We start from the raw sequence: 18,092 nt of genomic DNA, 5'->3' as shown, positions 1-18,092 counted from the left end.
ATCTAGCCTTTTTTGACAGTTTCAATTTATGAGTATTTGAGGGTTTGTGATGGCTTTTTACAATGGTGAGTCATAGTATACTTTTTGAGTTCACATTTGATTTTACTTATGAACTTCGGCCTTCATTGTACGATGATGGAAATTGAAAATATCTATCCCTTCCCTTGCCCCCTACCCCCCCAAAAAAAAAAAAAAAAAAAAAAAAAAAAAAAAAAAGAAAAGAAAAGAAAAGAAAAGAAGATAAAGAAAGAGAGTAAAAAAAATCCGAAATTAATGAGGTATAGGGACCTGGTTGAGTCCTCAGTTTCTGCCAAGGCTAACTTGTGTTTCTACGGAATAGTTTTTCCTCAGATCAAATAATAAAATGAGAATATCCTGAAGGTAGGCCAAAGGGTAGTTGAACTCTATGGATGTTAAAAGTTGTGGTTTGATGTTTATACTAATAATTTGCCATGCTACATTGGCTTTCTTTGGGGTATTTAACTGCTATTTTGTATGTTATCTGTAGGAGTTAATTGTTTGACTTTTCCAGGTGCCTGTTTACAAAGAACCATCATTTACTATTCCTGGATCTCCAGGAATCGTTCAGCATGAAATTCTAAACAATAGAAGGCAGGTCCTGACAAAGGTGATTGTGATGCTTGTTCCATGGCTATTACTTCTACCTAAATACCTATTGAAATTGACCCTTGAAATTGTCTAACTGCCTGTAGTTATAATGTAATTTTGTTGGGGCTTTTTGATAGGATTCAGCAGGCTCGGTGAAGTTATGGGAGATCACTAGAGGAATTGTGGTTAAGGATTACGGAAAGGTTTCAAGAATAAATTGGTTCCATTAACTAGGCAGTACTTAAATAATGATTAAAAGTAATAATTAAGGGCTATTTTATGATAGTTATTCATATAGCTTCTGATCTGCAGGTTTCGTTTGAAGAGAAGAAGGAAGAACTATTTGAGATGGTATATAGTTTTTCTAGATTTGTTTCCCTATTTGGTAGAACTAAATCTTTAGTACTAAGTTTTTTGAATTTGTCGTGTTTATTCTTTTGGCTTCTGCAGGTGAGCATTCCTGCGTGGTTCACTACAGATACTAGGCTTGGAAGCTTGTCTATCCACTTGGACACACCACAATGTTTTTCTGCAGAAATGTACTCTACGGACCTGAGTATAACTGCAAAATCTGAGGATGACAAGGTAAATGGACTATTCATGAATCACTCTAGGGTTACTTACATGTTTTTAGTTGTGTTAAATCTTGAAAGCTTCAATGTTCTGGTGTAGTCTACATCAGGCTTCTTGTGCCAATCTTCTAGTTTAATTTCAGCTTTCTTTTGAGGTATGTCTTTTAGTGGTGATAATTGGAGGTGTCTTGTAGTTGCTGGAGAACTTGGATGCATTTTTTATGCAACCTAACCTTTTGCAGGACTAGCAGATTCAAATGGAACAATAAAATCTCAATCTAATTTCAAGCATAATTTGAGTTTATTTTTATATTTCGTTAATGTGCTTTTGAATATCATTCTGCAGGTCAATCTAGCACGGGAGACGCTTAAGGGTTTGTTGGCTCATTGGTTGACCAAAAGAAGGCAAAAAACAGCATCACAACCTTCAGCCAATGGTGATGGTTCATCAGGGAAGGATTTTTCAACTAGAAATCATTCCCTTTCAAGAGTTGAGGTTGATGGTAATGCAGAAAATGACATGATGGTTCACTCTGCGTTTGAGTTTTCTACGGTTTCTCCTCCTTCTATAATTACGGAGGGTTCTCATGGAGGTCCATGGAGAAAGAAGATCACTGAGTTGGATGGTACTCAAGATGATAAGGATTTCCCATGGTGGTGTCTTGATTGTACTTTGTATAATCGATTGCCGCCAAAAGAAAATACCAAGTAATAGTCTGACCTTAATCTTAGGCGAATGTTTATAGATGCATAAAGTGTAATAGTGAATTTATTTGTCTAATAGTGTTAACTCTTTCTGTTGTTGAAATTCTTTGTTTCTTTGCTGTCGACTTGTGAAGGATATGGACAACTTTCATGAATGGTGTCTCTGGAGTTTGGTAAACTAATGACTAGGTGGAAATTTTGTGTGGTTACACTTGCATTTATGCTCTGTTTGAGCAATGAACATACCAAAGCTTGCAGAGTTAAAGTTGAAGGAAGAAAGCACTTCATTTTCTTTGAATGCATCTTTGTTATTGTCGGTCACATCTTGAATACATCACTACATCTTTCTTGTTTCTGGAACCACCTCACCAACCCCCTCAAAAGACTTTATAATGGCTTGCCAGTTCCCTGTGATGTTCTAAACCGAGTATTCTTCTTCCCATTTCTTGGGTTGGGGGCAAGGGGTGTTATGTTCAAAAGCACATAGCAAGAAAAGTAGATTTGGTTAGTACTTAACCTTTGGCTTTTCATTTATGGTATTACAATAGTATATGACTGGTTCAGTTGCTTGTTTTCTGCATATGGGTTAACAACAACAACAATAAGCCTTGTCCCAACTAAATGGGGTCGGCTACATGGATTCTTGCCCTCCAATCAGTTCTGTTCGAAGCCATGCTAGTTACAAGGCCTAAGCTATACATATCCTTTCTCACCACTTCTCCGTACAGGAGCATTTATAGGTCGCCGCTGAATGTGGCCGTGCCACCTCAAACGACTTTCTCGAAGCTTATCACTTATGGGAGCAACTCCTAGACCAACTCTAATATGATAATTTCTTACCTTATCCATCCTAGTTTTGCCACTCATCCATCTTAGCATCCTCATTTCTGCTACACTGAATTTATTTATATGATTCTTTTTAACAGTCCAACACTCTGCACCATATATCATAGTTAGTCGAACAACAATCCTATAAAATTTTCTTTTAAGCTTTAATGGAATACGCCGATCACATAAGATCTGCATATGGGTTAAATGTTCTTAAATTATTTTTTATCTGCATAATTTTCAGTTGCTTGTCACTCTTATGTAGCTAAATAAGGTAATTCTTAAATCAAGTTTTGTGTTATTTTCCTGTAGGTGCAGCTTCTTACTACAACCTTACGAAGCAACAACTGTCCAAGTTGTCACACAGGGAAAACTGAGTGCGCCTCGGATATTGCGAGTGCATAAAGTAAGGAGCTATATTTGGTTTATTTGGCTGTGAATTCTGCTAACATATCAGCCAGCACTCTGCAGTACTTGAATTGGATAGCCTGGTTCTCCTGGAATTGATGGACCATGAACATGTGACCTGTTGACAATTATGACTAGGACATCAGATATACTTACTGATGAATGCCATTTTTGTTTTAGGCATTTCTCTTTATGAAAGTATGGTGTGCATTTATTGGAAAAGCTAGGAAGTTCTGAAGAATTCCAATGAAAGTACCTTTAAAATTTGTCATGTTTACAAACTGTGTGGGGACTGCTTTTTACTGCTGAAGGATCATTGAATTGTAATTTTTACCCCCTATAACAGTGTTTTTGGTATTCTTTTGTACATATTTATGACCATGGAATACTAAAATTATCTTACTAAAAAAATGAAAAAAGATTAGGGGAGCAGGTATGTTTAAGCATGATGATTAACTGTAGCATAGTTGATGCAGCCCCAAAGTGAAGGGGTTCAAATTGGGCCAACTTTCCAGGATCTTAACTCAAAAAGTAAGGGTTCAAGGTATAAGATTTTGGGAATTATAATTGGGAAACATAAGAACATAGGTTATAGTGGTTGATAGTTTTGAAGAGATCTAGAGTAATAGGGCATATTGATGAATGAGGTAGTGACGTAACCCAGGGCCTGGGCCAGCCTTTAGGTTCCCCTCTAATACAATCAGCAGTAATTTATGGTTTAATCTCACTGTCTCAGGTCTGATCTTAAGTCAATTCTCAATAGGCATCAGCTGTCAAGGATCAAATATACCCTGCAGTTTTGGGTCTAGGGCTGGTTAGATGGTTCTGGGTTTTTAGGAGGGGTGGGCAGGCCTTAGTATAGGGTTGGGATTGTAGGGTTCATAGAATTCAGTTCAAAGCTTGCTGAAGTTTGGAATTCAGAACTGAAATTCAAGTCTAGGATTTGAGAAAAGTCTAGGGTTTATGTTTTGAGGGTTTCCAGGGTTTATGGATGATGTAGGGTTGATTGGGGTAGAGTATAGGTTTCAGCCAGCAGGGTGAGGGCTTGGAACTTAGGGGGTTAAATCTGATTTTGTGGAATGCCAGTATCAGATTTGATTCCCATGCTAGGGTTTCTAAAATTAGGTCTCCTAATGTGTCTAGGACTCTAGGGGCGCTGGCTACGGTTGCAAGGAAAGGGACTAAGGTTTGGCTAGGGGTGTATGAAGAAGAATTTGACTGAAACTGAATCTGTAATTGTTTGTCTATTAGTCAGTTTCAGTCCTAGGGTTAGGGTTTTGATGGAGGCCAAGGGGGTCTGTGATTCTAGGGTTTAGAAGCTAGGGTAGGGGCTGGTGCTTAGGTTGAAGGTCATTTGGGTTGGGATGGAGCGATATCCAAGATGAAATGAGATTTAGAGGGGGATTTAGGGTTATGCATAATTTTAGGTGAACGGAGAGCTTCTATGGTGCCGCAAGGTGGAAAGGGAGGTGGAGAAGGGATAGGGGATGGGGGATGGGTTGGGGTTTTTCTTACTTGATGTTAGAGAAGAGGCTTGAAGAATTGTTGAAGAAGATCACTGATAAGAGGTTCTTTAATGGCTGCTGCAGTTGAGTGACGAAGAAAGAGAATCTGGAAATTGCAGACTTGCTGGAAATCACAAACACCAAGGCCATGGACTTCCTCCCTATGAGTCCACGACTTCCAAAATCATAAACTGATTTTTTTGCTTCTTTTTTTTTTTTTTTTTTTTTGGGGGGGGGTGTGGCGTGGGGGTTTGGTGGCTCTATTTATAGCCTTACATTGAAGAAAAATTAAACTCTGACTCAATAAAGAAAACCAACTTGAACTCAACTTTAGGAAACCTACTTGGACTCAACGTAAGGAATCCAATTTGGCTTAGAATTCCCTATTACAACTAGAATTAATTCTAATCTAGAAAAGGACTCCTAAGTAAGAGTTCCTAAACAAATACAACTTGCAAATCAACTCTAGAAAGGAATTCTACTTGAAATTGGATTCCAACTAAGACTCTTAATGGAACAAGGACTCTTTCATGACTTGCTAACAAAGGACTCTTTGGACAAAACAGAAATAGATATGGACTCTTAAAATTAAGGGGAATAAAACTAGACCAATTTGACCTCAAGGGGAAATGGCAAAATGACCAAATTACCCCTGAGGTAATCCTGCCATCTCTTGGTGTCGTATGATTGTGGGCTGAATTTTGGCTAAAGTATGAAGTACCCTATGGTTGCTAATCCTGGTTGAGATATGGGATGAAAAGTTATTGGAATAGGATGGAACTTGGAGAAAACTTAGGTAATGGTAAAGATAGGCGATACTTAATGTTTGGGACTGTTTCAATGGTTAGATTGGTCTAGATCTAATTTTGAAATTTGGATTTCTTGGGGCGTACACAAATTAAAAAAAATGGGTTATGACCTTTGATTTTGAATGGTATTTTGATCTATACTCTTGATTGGAAGAAGGGAATGATAGGTATAGGCCTTGGGATGGATTTCCAATGGATTCTAATGGTTAGTTTGGGCTGGGGATAGGTTCTGATTGCTAGGTATAAGGAAAGCGAAAATAGAAAGAAAAATGAAATTCGGGGTTGATGAATTTGGAAGTTTAAAAGATTAGATAAAGTTGTTAAACTGGTAGGAAAAACGGTGGGTTTTAAGTTTTTGTCCGATAGATTATCAGCCCTATGGAAACCTACAGGAGCGTTGGACCTTATTGACATTGGCAATGATTATTATATTGCAAAATTCGCTTTCAAAGAAGATTTTCAGAGAGCCCTAGTTGATGGTCCTTGGGTAATTGCTGATCACTATCTATCAGTGAGGAGATGGCAACCGGATTTCAACCCTGAGGAAGAAGTGCTGCAGAAATTGGTGGTATGGGTGCGTTTCCCTGGTGTATCCATAGAGTATTTTGATACTCGATTCTTGATTAGACTCGGTAACTGAGTAGGAAACGTAATTAAAATCGATTCAACAACAGCCCAAGCTGTCCGTGGTAAGTATGCGCGGGTCTATGTCAAGATTGATTTACCCAAACCCTTGCTGTCCAAGTTTAGACTCAAAGGCCGTGTTCACCAAATTCTCTACGAGTCAATGAATTTGTTGTGCTATGATTGTGGAAGATATGACCATCATAAAGAACAATGTTCTAGTTTCTATGGCGGAGAGGAAGATGTACCAGCGCCTAAACCCAAAGAGGCTGCACAAAAGGCGTTTTAAACCACTAAAAATTTTGAGGCAAAGAGGGCACCAACAGATACATATGGTCCGTGGTTACATGTGCAGAAAACAAAATTCAGAAAAGACAATCGCCGGAACCCGTCTGATAATGCCGGAGAGAAAAATGGCAGACGGGAAAGAGGAGGCCAGAGTGGTACGGAAGACGGAAATAAAGTTAATGGAGTGGGATCGGGCTCTAGATTTGCAACACTTGCAATGGTTTCCCAAGAAGATCAGGAAGTGGTACCCAACATGGAAACTAACACGACTCGTGTTGCGGCCACGTGGCAGCGTATCACACATCAAAGAGAGGGTAGAAACGTGATGGCTCCTCGAAATCATAATCAAAGAGGTGTGTTAGAGACTAGACAGGATATTGAAGAGAATTCAAAAACTACAAGGCTGCCGACAAGTGGCCAACATGTGACTAACTACTCTTTACCAGTGGAGTTACAGAAGGCAAGTAATATGATAACAAATTTGACTTAAGAAGTTGTAAATGAGGAGGAACTTTAGAGGCAGGACCAAATAGGAGAAAAAGAGGATGTGGAGAATTTTGATCCTAATCTAATGGGTGGGAGAAGTGGAAATTGCTTTGAAAAAAGTAACCACTCATTTTGCTCTCTTGCTCTCTTACCTGAACAAGGTAAACCTCCTGATGAAGTTGACGATATGGATGAAATTGTGGTCGAAACACCGATGCTCAATGAAGGACAAGACCAGTCCCTTGGGAATGATGTGGTGATGAATGACGGTAACCAAAACCCATATCAAGTTTCTTTATGAAGGTTTTTGCATGGAATTCAAGGGGAGCGGGCAATAAAGCATTTGCCACCACTCTTGAGCATTATAGACAAAAGCATAATCCTGATTGTGTTATTATTATGGAACCTCGAATAAGTGGAGAGAAGGCGGAGCGTGTCATAACTAAAATTAAGGGTGTGCGTCACTTTAAAAGCGATGCAGTTGGGCTATCAGGAGGCATTTGGTTCATTTTATTCAATACAAGTTATCAGGTATCCCTTATTCATACACATACCCAATTTCTTTTTATTGAAATTTTGGATATCATCAATAATAATAGGTGGGGTCTTGTGGCTATGTATGCCAGCCCCATTGAATCCAATCGAAATGAAGGGTGGGAGGATTTGGCTACTATATTGAATTTATATCATTACCCATATTTAGTAGTGGGAGACCTAAATGATGTACTTGATCAATCTGAAGTAAGAGGTGGAAGTCCGGTGTCGATCAGAAAATGTACAAAGTTTAGAGGAAATTTAAATCTATGCAATCTTATAGACTTGGGATTTGTGGGTCCAAAATTTACTTGGAGAGGACCCAAGTGGACCGGTTATCAAAGAATCTATCGAAGGCTGGACCGTGCACTCTATTCAGGTGGGTGGCGTATCTTGTGGCCAGATGCTATAGTTAGAGTGCTGCCCAGAATCAAATCCGATCATCATCCTTTACTAGTTGAGACAGACTCAGTTAGAAGTACCTACAAAAAGAGACCGTTCAGATTAGAAGCCATGTGGTTCACCCATGCAGATTTTGTTGATACTGTGCGACAGGGCTGGAAAACAAACCATCCTTTGCCAGATGCCTTACATCATTTGCAAGAAAAATTGTCTACTTGGAACAAACAAACTTTCGGGAACATTGAAGCTACGAAGAGAAGTTTGTATGCTCGTCTAGGGGGAATCCAAAGAAAACTTGCAGTAGGACCCTATAACCCTTATTTAGGGAGATTGGAAGAGGATCTTATAGTTGAACTTGAAAAAGTTTTGCAGAGAGAGGAAATTCTATGGGCCCAAAAATCGAGGAAAAATTGGACTTTACAAGGTGATAGGAATACGAGGTATTTTCACATATCTACCTTAAACAGAAGGAAGAGAAATAAAATTGAAGGCCTCAAGGGAGAAGATAATCAATGGATTTTTGAGGATGCAGATCTGAAAAATCATGTTGTCAATTATTTCACAAGACTCTTTACTAAGGATAATATTGATTCAGATCCTTTCCAAACAGATCATAGTTTCCCAGTTTTAGACCATGATTGGTTATCTATTCTTGGTAATGAGCTTACTGACGAGGAGATTTATCGTGCTACTCATCAAATTGGTCCATGGAAGGCTCCAGGACCAGATGGATTTTAAGCTGCTTTCTATCAAAAAACTTGGAGTATTACAGGTAAAGATGTTTGCAGGAATGTGGCCAGAGCCTTTAATGGAGAGTTAGAGACTAAGATCAATGAGACTTTGTTAGTATTGATTCCCAAAATAGACAAACCTGAGAAGATTACACAATTCCGGCCTATATCTCTCTCGTAATGTCACCTCAAAATTCTGACTAAGTTGATAACTAACAGATTGAAGGAGTTTATGCCTAGCCTTGTTGCACCCAATCAAGTCAGTTTTGTTCCTGGAAGGAATATTCAGGATAATATCATTGTTGCACAAGAACTTTTTCACTCCATGAAGCGAAAAGGAGGAAAAATCCATCAGATGGCTATTAAAATCGACTTGGAAAAGGCATATGATCGAATCCGGTGGGAATTTATTGCTGATTCACTCTTGAAAGCAAGAGTACCATCCAAACTGGTTGATGTGATTATGATGTGTGTTACAAGTCCTACCTTTAGAATTCTCTGGAATGGGGAAGGTACAAAAGAATTTAAACCTTCCAGAGGAATTCGCCAGGGGGACCCTTTGTCACCCTATTTATTTGTCCTTTGCATGGAGAGATTGACCCACTGTATCCAAGATGCATTGGCTGTAGGGAAGTGGATCCCTGGTCGTATTCGTAAAGGGGGGATGGGAATCTCCCATCTTATGTTCGCCGATGATGTAGTTCTTTTTGCGAAGCTTCCCTAGAGCAAATTACCATTGTGAAGGAATGCTTGGATAAATTTTGCAATGCATCGGGAAGCAAAGTGAGCCACGAGAGAAAACCCGTATTTTCTTCTCCAAAAATGTAGAGAGCCAGAGAGCAAAGGAGATTGCACAAAGAAGCGGCTTTACCATGACAGATGATTTGGGCAGATATCTAGGGGTACCTATTCACTAAAAAGAGACAAGAAAGGTAGTTATCAATACATTATTAATAAGGTATCAGATCGGCTCTCTAGTTGGAAAGCTTCTTCGCTTTCCCTAGCGGGACGAGTTGTCCTGGCAAAATCAGTTGTAATGACTATACCTTACTACTCGATGCAGACAACTTTGATTCCAAAAGGGGTCCTTGGTGAAGTTGAAAAACTAACTCGAGCCTTTATATGGGGCGAGTCAAATAAAAAAAAAAGGGCACATCTTGTGAGCTGGAATGAGATTTGTAGACCAAAGGTGGAAGGCGGTTTAGGCTTTAGGAAGCTTCGGGTGATGAATGAAGCCTTTATCATGAAACTCGCTTGGGGGGTTAAAAAGCAAAACTCACTTTGGTCAGCAGTTCTTCAAGATAAATATGGATCAAAAAGGCGTAAACATCCCTTTAAAGCAACCTCTCCTGATTCTCCATTGTGGTGAGCTATCTGCAAAGTTGAAAATAGAATGAAAGAGCTTTGCAAAATAAAAATTGGAGATGGAAAGAACACTTATTTCTGGAGGGACTACTGGTTAGATATAGAAGGTAATTTGGAAGACCATGTGATTTCTCTAGTTCCCAGTCAGTGGCAGTGGGAAGTCGTTAACCAATACTTGGAAAGTAATGGCATGGAATGGACAACAAAAATTGAGGGATACCTCCCTACAGAAATCTGCACCAAACTGAAGGATATCCCACTTCCCTCTAGTAACAATGGATCTGATGTGATGTCTTGGATCCCATCCACTGAAGGTATTTTTTCGATACACTCGGCATATGAGACATTGATAAAGAACGAACCAGCTGTAGATATGGGAATATTCAATGAAAAATTTTGGAATACTTCTTGGAAACTTCATCTTCCAAACCGATTTTGCAGTTTCTTTTGGCTAGTTGTAAAGAATAGGTTGATGGCTAATGCTAGAAAGCGCCACTTGCATCTTCAAGATAATGATAAATGCAATCTTTGCATGACAGAGGTGGAAGATGTATTACATGTATTTAGGGATTGTTGCTTTGCAAGAAGCATTTGGAAACGTATGGTTAAACCACGAAATCAAATATGGTTTTTTAGGTGCGAAAAGCAGGAATGGATCTATGCCAATATCTGTGGGTTTGCTGCCAAATGGAGCAACGATTGGCCTGAGCGATTTGTGTGTACCCTACAATTTCTTTGGGGATGGCGAAATCGAGATATCCATGAGGTAGATTTTTCCAGACCAGGGAATGGTATGCTCATTATCGAAAAATTTTGTCGAGCCAATAAGGAAGCTTGGACAACATGCCGAAGCCCTGTTCTTGATCCAAGTAAAGAATTTGAAGTTTTAGGGTGGACATGCCCTAGAAGAGGATGGTTTAAGTGCAACACGGATGCTGCTGTGAAAGTGAAGGAATGCTACGCTCAATTAGCTGGGGTGATTCGGGATCAAGAAGACTTGTTCAGAGGAGGATTTGCTATCAAGATTCCTCTATGCCATGTAGTAGAGGCGGAACTGCGCGCAATCAAAGAAGGGGTAAAGGTAGCGTTGGATATGGGAGCATGGCCACTCCAAATAGAATCAGACTCGTTGAAGGCCATAAGGTTACTGGAACCAGAAGTTAACGAGCAAGGATCGATGGGAAGATTAGTTGCTGAAATTCGAAGCCTATATGCTTCTCGAGGCCATGTTAGATTTAGTCATGTGAGGCGTCAAAATAACAAGGCTGCTGATTGGTTGTCTAAGAGGCGGCTAATTGGAAGAGATGATCTGGTCTTTTTCAATGATCCCCCGCAGGAAATGACAGACATCCTTAGAGAGGATTGTCTCAAGAGTTGTGCTCTAGTTTGATTTGTTTTGTTTTTTGGGTCTTTTGACCCCGTTTTGTAACCCCAAAAAAAAAAAAAAAAAAAAAAAAAAAAGGGTTGGGTTGGTTTATAAAAAAAATTTTTTTAAAAAAAAAAAAAAAAAAATAAAGAAGAAACAAGGAAATATATTCTTGGGAGAACAGAGAAAAAGAGAAGATAGGAAATCAAGTAAGGAGAGGGAGAAGGTGGAGGGGAGGCTCTATCTCATTGTACCTTACCAGCAGAAGCAATAAACAAAACTCAAAATTCAATGCATCAATTCATGGCTTAACTGAGCAATTATATCAAACAGGCTTGACTTATTCCCCATATGATAGAAAAAAAGCAATCATCCCTTTGATTTAGTTCATTCAGTTATATGGGGTCCAAGTCATTGTAATCCTATTCCTGTTGTTGATGGTTTGTAATTTTTATTGATTGTCACACTCATGTTAGTTGGGTGTATTTAATACAACACAAGAGTGAAGTCTTCCACAAGATGATACAGACTCGATTTGATGGAAAGATTGGAGCACTTTGCATTGACAATAGGAAAGAATATTTTAAGCATATTTTTCAGTCATTCTAAGTAAATCATCATATTCACCATCGGACAAGTTGTGTTGATACCCCGGCCTAGAATGGTGTAGCAGAAAGAAGCACTGGCACCTATTAGAAGTCACTTGTGCTTTGATGTTTGCATGTAATGTGACTAATGTCCCATCTCAATATTGGAGTAATGTTGTTCTAACCGTTGTCTATCTGATCAACTAGATGCCCTCTTGCATTCTTGATTTTCAATCCCCTGGAGTTGTCCTACTTAGAAAGAGCCTTTTTGTAGTACATCCAATTTGGTTGTTATGCTATGCCCACGCAGCATTATAGCCTTGGCAAGCTTGATCCATGCAAGTCTGCAATTTCCAGATGCATCTTTGTTGGCTACTCTCCTTCCCAGAAGGACTACTGCTGCTACCATCCTCCGTCTTTGTTTCCATGGATGTCATCTTCTGTGAAGCTTCTTCCTACTATAACCGGGCACCTCTTCAGGGGGGGAGTACTTTTAAAGAAGATGTGTCGATTGAACTGGATGTTTTCCCAACAATTGAAGATGACATGGAACAACAGCCAGAGTAAGATGAGATGGAACAACAAGAACAACCTTCACCACCATTACCAGAAGCAATAGACATACATAGTGAGGGGGTGCCATGGACTCCTAAGGATACCTTACAGGCACATGAACAACAAACTTCTGTTTTGAAATCCAATGTAAGAAGATATTGACAAGAGAGTGAAGAGACCATTCCCACAGTACCCTTACTGTCACAAGATCCTCTCTAGGCTTGATTTTGGATCTCCACCTGCCCCTGTTAAGGACTCTTCCCTTCAACAACCTATAGCCTTGAGAGAAAGTGTTAGAATTTAGAAATGCACTTACTCCATATCTCATGTTGTTTCTCTTAACTCTCTTTCACCTTCCTATTGTATTTTTATGTCTTCCCTCCGATACCTATCCCACATAAGTGGCAGGACGCTTATGTAGATCTTGAGTGAAAGGCAGCAAGAGACCTGTTGGTTGCAATGTTGGGACTAGGGAGCTTGTAGTTCTTCCTCCAGGCAAGAGACCTGTTGGTTGCAATGTTGTATATGGGTTTTGATGGTAAAGCAGAACAGTGATGGACCTGGTGATCAATATAAGGCCAAGTTGGCTGCCAAATGGTTCACCTAGACCTTTGGGATTGATTTTCTAGAGACCTTTGCAATTGTTGCAAAAGTGAATGCAGTCACAATATTACTTGCATGTGCCGTCAACTTGGGATGGCACCTTCAGCATTTAAATGTGAAGAATGCCTTCTTACATGGAGAACTAGAAAAAGAAGTCTACATGAAAATTCCCCATTGTTTCTCTAACAACAAAACCTAGGGTAAAATTTGTAGACTTTGATGTGCACTATATGGGTTAAAACAGTCTCCCTGGTCTTGGTTTGAGAGTTTTTATAGTGCAATGTTGTCAGTAGGATGCTGACCGCACCCTCTTCATCAAAATAATAGGACCTCAAGTCACCATCCTCATTGTGTATGTTGATGATATAGTTGTGACAAGAAATGATTGCGGAGAAATACTCAAATTAAAGAAATTCTTGAGTCAGGAATTTGAAATAAAAGATCTAGGAAAATTGAGGTATTTTTTAGGGATTGAAGTTGCTCATTCAGCTGAAAGTATTTTATTATCCCAAAGAAAGTATGTCTAGGACTTATTATTTGAAATAGGCCTACTAGGTTGTGATCCAAGCTATACTCCTTTAGAAGTTGGGACCTTGAGTCAAGGAATAGGTGAACCTGTTGATAAAGGCCGATATCAGCAATTTGTGGGATGATTAAAATACTTATCTCATACACGACTTGGCATTACTATTACTGTTGGTATTGTAAGTGAATTCATGCATGATTAACATTCCAATCATATGTTTGTTATCTTCCATATGCGTTATTATTAATTTGTTCCTGCCAAAGGTGTTCTCCTATCCCCACATGATCATATTCAAGTTTAAGCTTTGCAATGATGCAGATTGGGGAAGCTTACATGATCGGAAGTCCACATCACGATACTGTACCTTTATAGGTGGAAATTTAGTCACTTGACAAAGCAAGAAGTGGAAAGATGTGCAAGATCTGGTGCTGAAGCAGAATTTCGAGCTATAATTCAACAGAAGACATTCAAGATGAGGTTCCTTGGTTTTGCTAATGATATTGTTTTGATTGATGAGACACAAGTTGGGATCAATACTCGAATCATGGAGAACAACTTTGGAATCAGAAGGCTTTAAACTAAGTAGAACAAAGACTAAATCTCTAGTTTGTAACTTTGGTCATGATCAGACGGATGATGAGGTGGTGAAGCTTTATGGGAAGGAGATTCCACACTATGATTTATTTTAGGTACCTTGTCTCAATCATAAATAAAAAAGGTTGTCTAGAGGATGATGTTTCCTAAAGAATTAAAATAGGGTGGATGAAGTGGAGAGGTGTGTCTGGAGTCTTGTGTGATCAATGTCTTCCATTAAAGCTCAAACAAAAATTTGATAGGACCATTGTACAACCAGCTATGATGTGTTGTGTAGAGTGTTGGGTTGTTAAAAAACATCATATGGATAAACTTAGCGTAGCAAAAATGGGGATGCTGAGATGGATGGGTTACAAAACTAGGAAGGATATAAGAAATGATCGTATTAGAGCTGGTTCAGAAGTAGCTATGAGAAATGATAAATTGAAAAGAAAGTCGATTGAGGTGCCATGGCCACGTTCACCAGAGGCCTTTAAATGCCCCTGTATGGAGAAGCGATTCAATACAGATTGAAAGAAGAAGAACTAGGGGCAAACCTAGGATAACCTTATGAGAAGTGGTGAGAAAGGATATGCATAGCTTAGGCCTTGTATCTAGTTTGGCCTCAAACAAACTTGATTGGAAGGCAAGATTACCTGTAGTCAACCCCCTTTAGTTTGGACAATGGTTTATTGGTGGTTGTTGATTAGACAAATTTGTGAGTTGTTATAGTTATATGATCTTCTTGAAGATTTGGGAGTACAGGCACCTCTTCCATGATGCTTTATTATGACAACAAGGCTGCCATAAGCAGTGCCCATAAACCAGTACAACATGCCAAGACAAAGCTATTAGGGCCCTAGGATCACAAGATCACGCCATGTGGAGGGGAGAGCGAGAGGGTTAGTGGTGAATGGGGGTTATAAATAGGGGGAAGGTATAAGGAAAGATTATCGGTTATCGAATGTGAGGTTTGGGGCAACCTTTGGTTGAGGGCACCATTTGGTGTAGGGGTGACTGGCACCATCAAAAGTCTCAAAACCAGTGTTATCTTCTAGTTTCTTTGCTGTGTAATTCATATCGAAGTAATTCAATATCAGTCTAGATAAGCAGGTTCCTATTAACTGGTATCAGAGTGCATTTCAATCCGCAGGAAGAGATGAAGACCAGAATGTCCATATTTTCCGGAGAAGGGTGTGAATGCATGGCTCAAGGAGGTTTTACACTTCTGCTTGTTGTTTGGAAGAGTAGATTGGGTATAAATACCAATTGGAGTGGCTCTTCAACAATTGGAAGGTGATGCATTGGACTGGGTTTACTGGAGTTTGATTGGAGCAGCTTCAAGGAAGCCCTGCAATTGGATTTTGGTGTGGGGAAGACAGTCAAGAAAATCAATGACCTGCTGAAACCAGAAGAGGTCATATAGCAAGAAGTATTGGTAGCTGGATTTGGGGCAAAATCTGAGGATTTGACCACTGCTGTAGACCTCACAAAGGGTGAGATTTACAAAAAGTTTCCACCACAGACCTGGCCGCTGAGATCCAAGCGGAGGTGCAAAGGATTGATCGCATATTGGGAGATGGCACAACTGGTGTTCTAATGCACTCAGTGGTAGTGCTCATTCTTAATGACCACAATAGCATCGTGCGAGACAAAAAGTCGAAGGCTGATTTTATACGCAACAGTCAAGGGATACATGAAGGGGAGATTTCTATATAGAGGAGGAAGAAGAGGAAGTCGGGAGTGGGAAAATGCAGATACTCCATCAGAACAAAGAGAAGAATGTCTGGGGGGTGCGCATTCCGGCAAAGCCTCCTTGGTGGCAGCCCCGGAAATGGGGAGACTGCAAGGTGGAGGAAGAATTGCTGGCTACATGGGGGGCAGAAACAGCGTGATTTCAGGCATCCTTGTGCCCACGATTGAGAAGCGTTGGGAGTTGCAGCACTAGAGGCTGTTAGGGTTTATAGTTACACCATAGATATGAATCTTGCAAGAGAAGGGAGGAAGAAGACAGGCTGGACTGATTGGTGGTTGGACCAGAGCATTAAAGCATTAGAGTGGGCTTTTGTTACAAACCCAGCTTTAAAGAGCCCAACTAATTCGAACAAAAAATAGCGGTCCACTTATGTTACGGACTGAAGGATCAACACTCAAAGCATGGGCCCATTGAGGGTAATAATGTTGGGCCCAGCTTAGATGACGGGCTGGGAGATGCACAGTCAGGGCAGCAAGTTATAGGCCCATTTAGAAGAATTAATAAACAGGTATTTTTGGAAACACACTGTTTCTTCTTCTTCTTGCCCCACCGTGTTGACCCAGTATCTGAAGTGTGAACTCGAACCAGGAAGGGCTGAGGGTGGTGGCGGAGGAGCTCGCTTCAACTCCAGTGGCAGCGGTGTGGATTTTCACTTTCGAGGAAGCTATCAGAGGGTGGATTGGAAACGGCGGCTTCACCTGCAGGTATTTTGACACTCCCTTTTTCAAACAGCCAATTGCGGAAGGGGGTTTGGTTTTGCGATAATGGGAAATCAAACTCCATCAAGGATGCCATTTGATTTTAGCAAACGAAAGAATTTTTTAAAGGATCGTGACATGATCCTTGGTGAAAGGTTTTCCATAACTCCATCAGATTCTATAGCCACTAGTGCTGCAAATAATGCTCTGGTCATCCCTTCCTTTTTTGCTGGTTTAAAGGGTGTTAAGGAGCATGCTTAAATCAGCTGTACTCGATTTTGTAGCAGAAAATTTTAATCTGGAGTTTTTTGAGGCACCAACAGGTTGGAAATTCTTTGGGAACTTAATGGATGTTGCGATATGTTCAAATGGTGGTGATGAAAGTTTTGGAACAGCTTCTGATCATATACAAGAGAATGATGCTATCGGGCACCAGTTGTATCCTTGGAAATGGGACTGCTATTGAGCTTCTGAGAATGTCGCTGAGTTGGCATCACTGTGTGGCAAGCATGTGAAGACCAAGTTCCTAATTTTCCTTCACCTCGAGGACAAGGTGAATTTCAAGGGGCCAAAAGTGTTAGGGCCTTGGGCTCAGAAGTTCACACCATGTTGAGGGGGGAGTGAGAGCCAGTTAGTGGTGAATGGGGGTTATAATTAGGGGGAAGGTATAAGGAAAAATTATTGATTATTGTATGTGAGGTTTGGGCAGCCTTTGGCTGAGGGCACCGTTAGGTGTAGGGGGTGATTGGCACCATCAAAACCAGTGTTCGTTGCTGTAATTCATATCAAAGTAGTTCAATATTTGTCTAGATAGGTGAGTTCCTATCAAAAGCATGTGGAGATTGACATTCACTTATAATAGAAATGTTGGAAAGCGGTGTCATCTGTATGCCATTTGTGTAGTTAAGATCAAGTAGCAGATTTCTTCATCAAAGGTTTGTTTGGACAGGTATTTCATCCCATGTTGTCCAAGTTGGGCATGTGTGATATCTATGCCCCAACTTGAGCGGTTGTGTTGAAGGACTCAAACCTGTCAAGCTAGCCCAGGTAATTAGGGGAGAGTCCTAATCGAATTAGGACTCTTCTCTCCCTGTCCTTTTAGGAGTTTAATGTTCTTTATTTGTTTCCTAATCTGTTTTGTACTCATATTTCCTCTAAGTCAGTCTTAAAACTACGAATTGTAAATCTATAAATGCCCTATTAGGGTGAATGAATAAAATTACCTTGGGAGTAAAGTTGCTTAGCACCTTTAACCCAAAAAAAAAGTTGCTTAGCACCAGTCGTCCATGACGAAAAGGTTTATATCGTCTACAGGCGGTCCAAATCTGGTGAATGGTTCAAAACTTCTAGAAGTCAAAGGGATCTTATTTGGTCTTCACATGGAGATGAATTAGAAGTCAGTTATTGTTTGACTATGAGGCATTGTACTTTCTATTCTACAAGTTATTGGACCTCACCTTTTTAGTACTGAAGGCATACATAAGATGCATCAAAGGAACCTCCTTCGATCCCATCACCCCCTGTTCCCTGGTCCCGGTTGGTTTGGTTTAAAGGTCACATTC

General features: G+C 40.0%; 1 protein-coding gene across 8 annotated transcripts in view; it reads left to right on the top strand.

The window, feature by feature from the left end:
- The window catches only part of LOC149019316 (uncharacterized), a 47,352-nt gene that overhangs the window by 19,513 nt on the left and 9,747 nt on the right, over window positions 1-18,092 (top strand). For all 8 annotated transcript variants that reach the window (XR_016173048.1, XR_016173046.1, XR_016173047.1 and 5 more), the window contains exons 12-17: window positions 533-628; window positions 747-812; window positions 922-960; window positions 1,060-1,194; window positions 1,528-1,889; window positions 3,027-3,120. Coding sequence is in view for 4 of the 8 variants with exons in the window: in XM_089153347.1 (XP_089009473.1) it covers window positions 533-628; window positions 747-812; window positions 922-960; window positions 1,060-1,194; window positions 1,528-1,889; window positions 3,027-3,120 (792 nt within the window). In the remaining 4 variants the exon portion in view is untranslated. The remainder of the gene's footprint in view (window positions 1-532; window positions 629-746; window positions 813-921; window positions 961-1,059; window positions 1,195-1,527; window positions 1,890-3,026; window positions 3,121-18,092) is intronic.

The sequence above is a fragment of the Hakea prostrata genome, chromosome 4 (assembly GCF_041222555.1).
Source record: "Hakea prostrata isolate BN-2017 chromosome 4, UWA_Hpros_2, whole genome shotgun sequence".
NCBI lineage: Eukaryota > Viridiplantae > Streptophyta > Magnoliopsida > Proteales > Proteaceae > Hakea > Hakea prostrata.
This window is presented reverse-complemented; position numbering and strand designations above follow the sequence as displayed.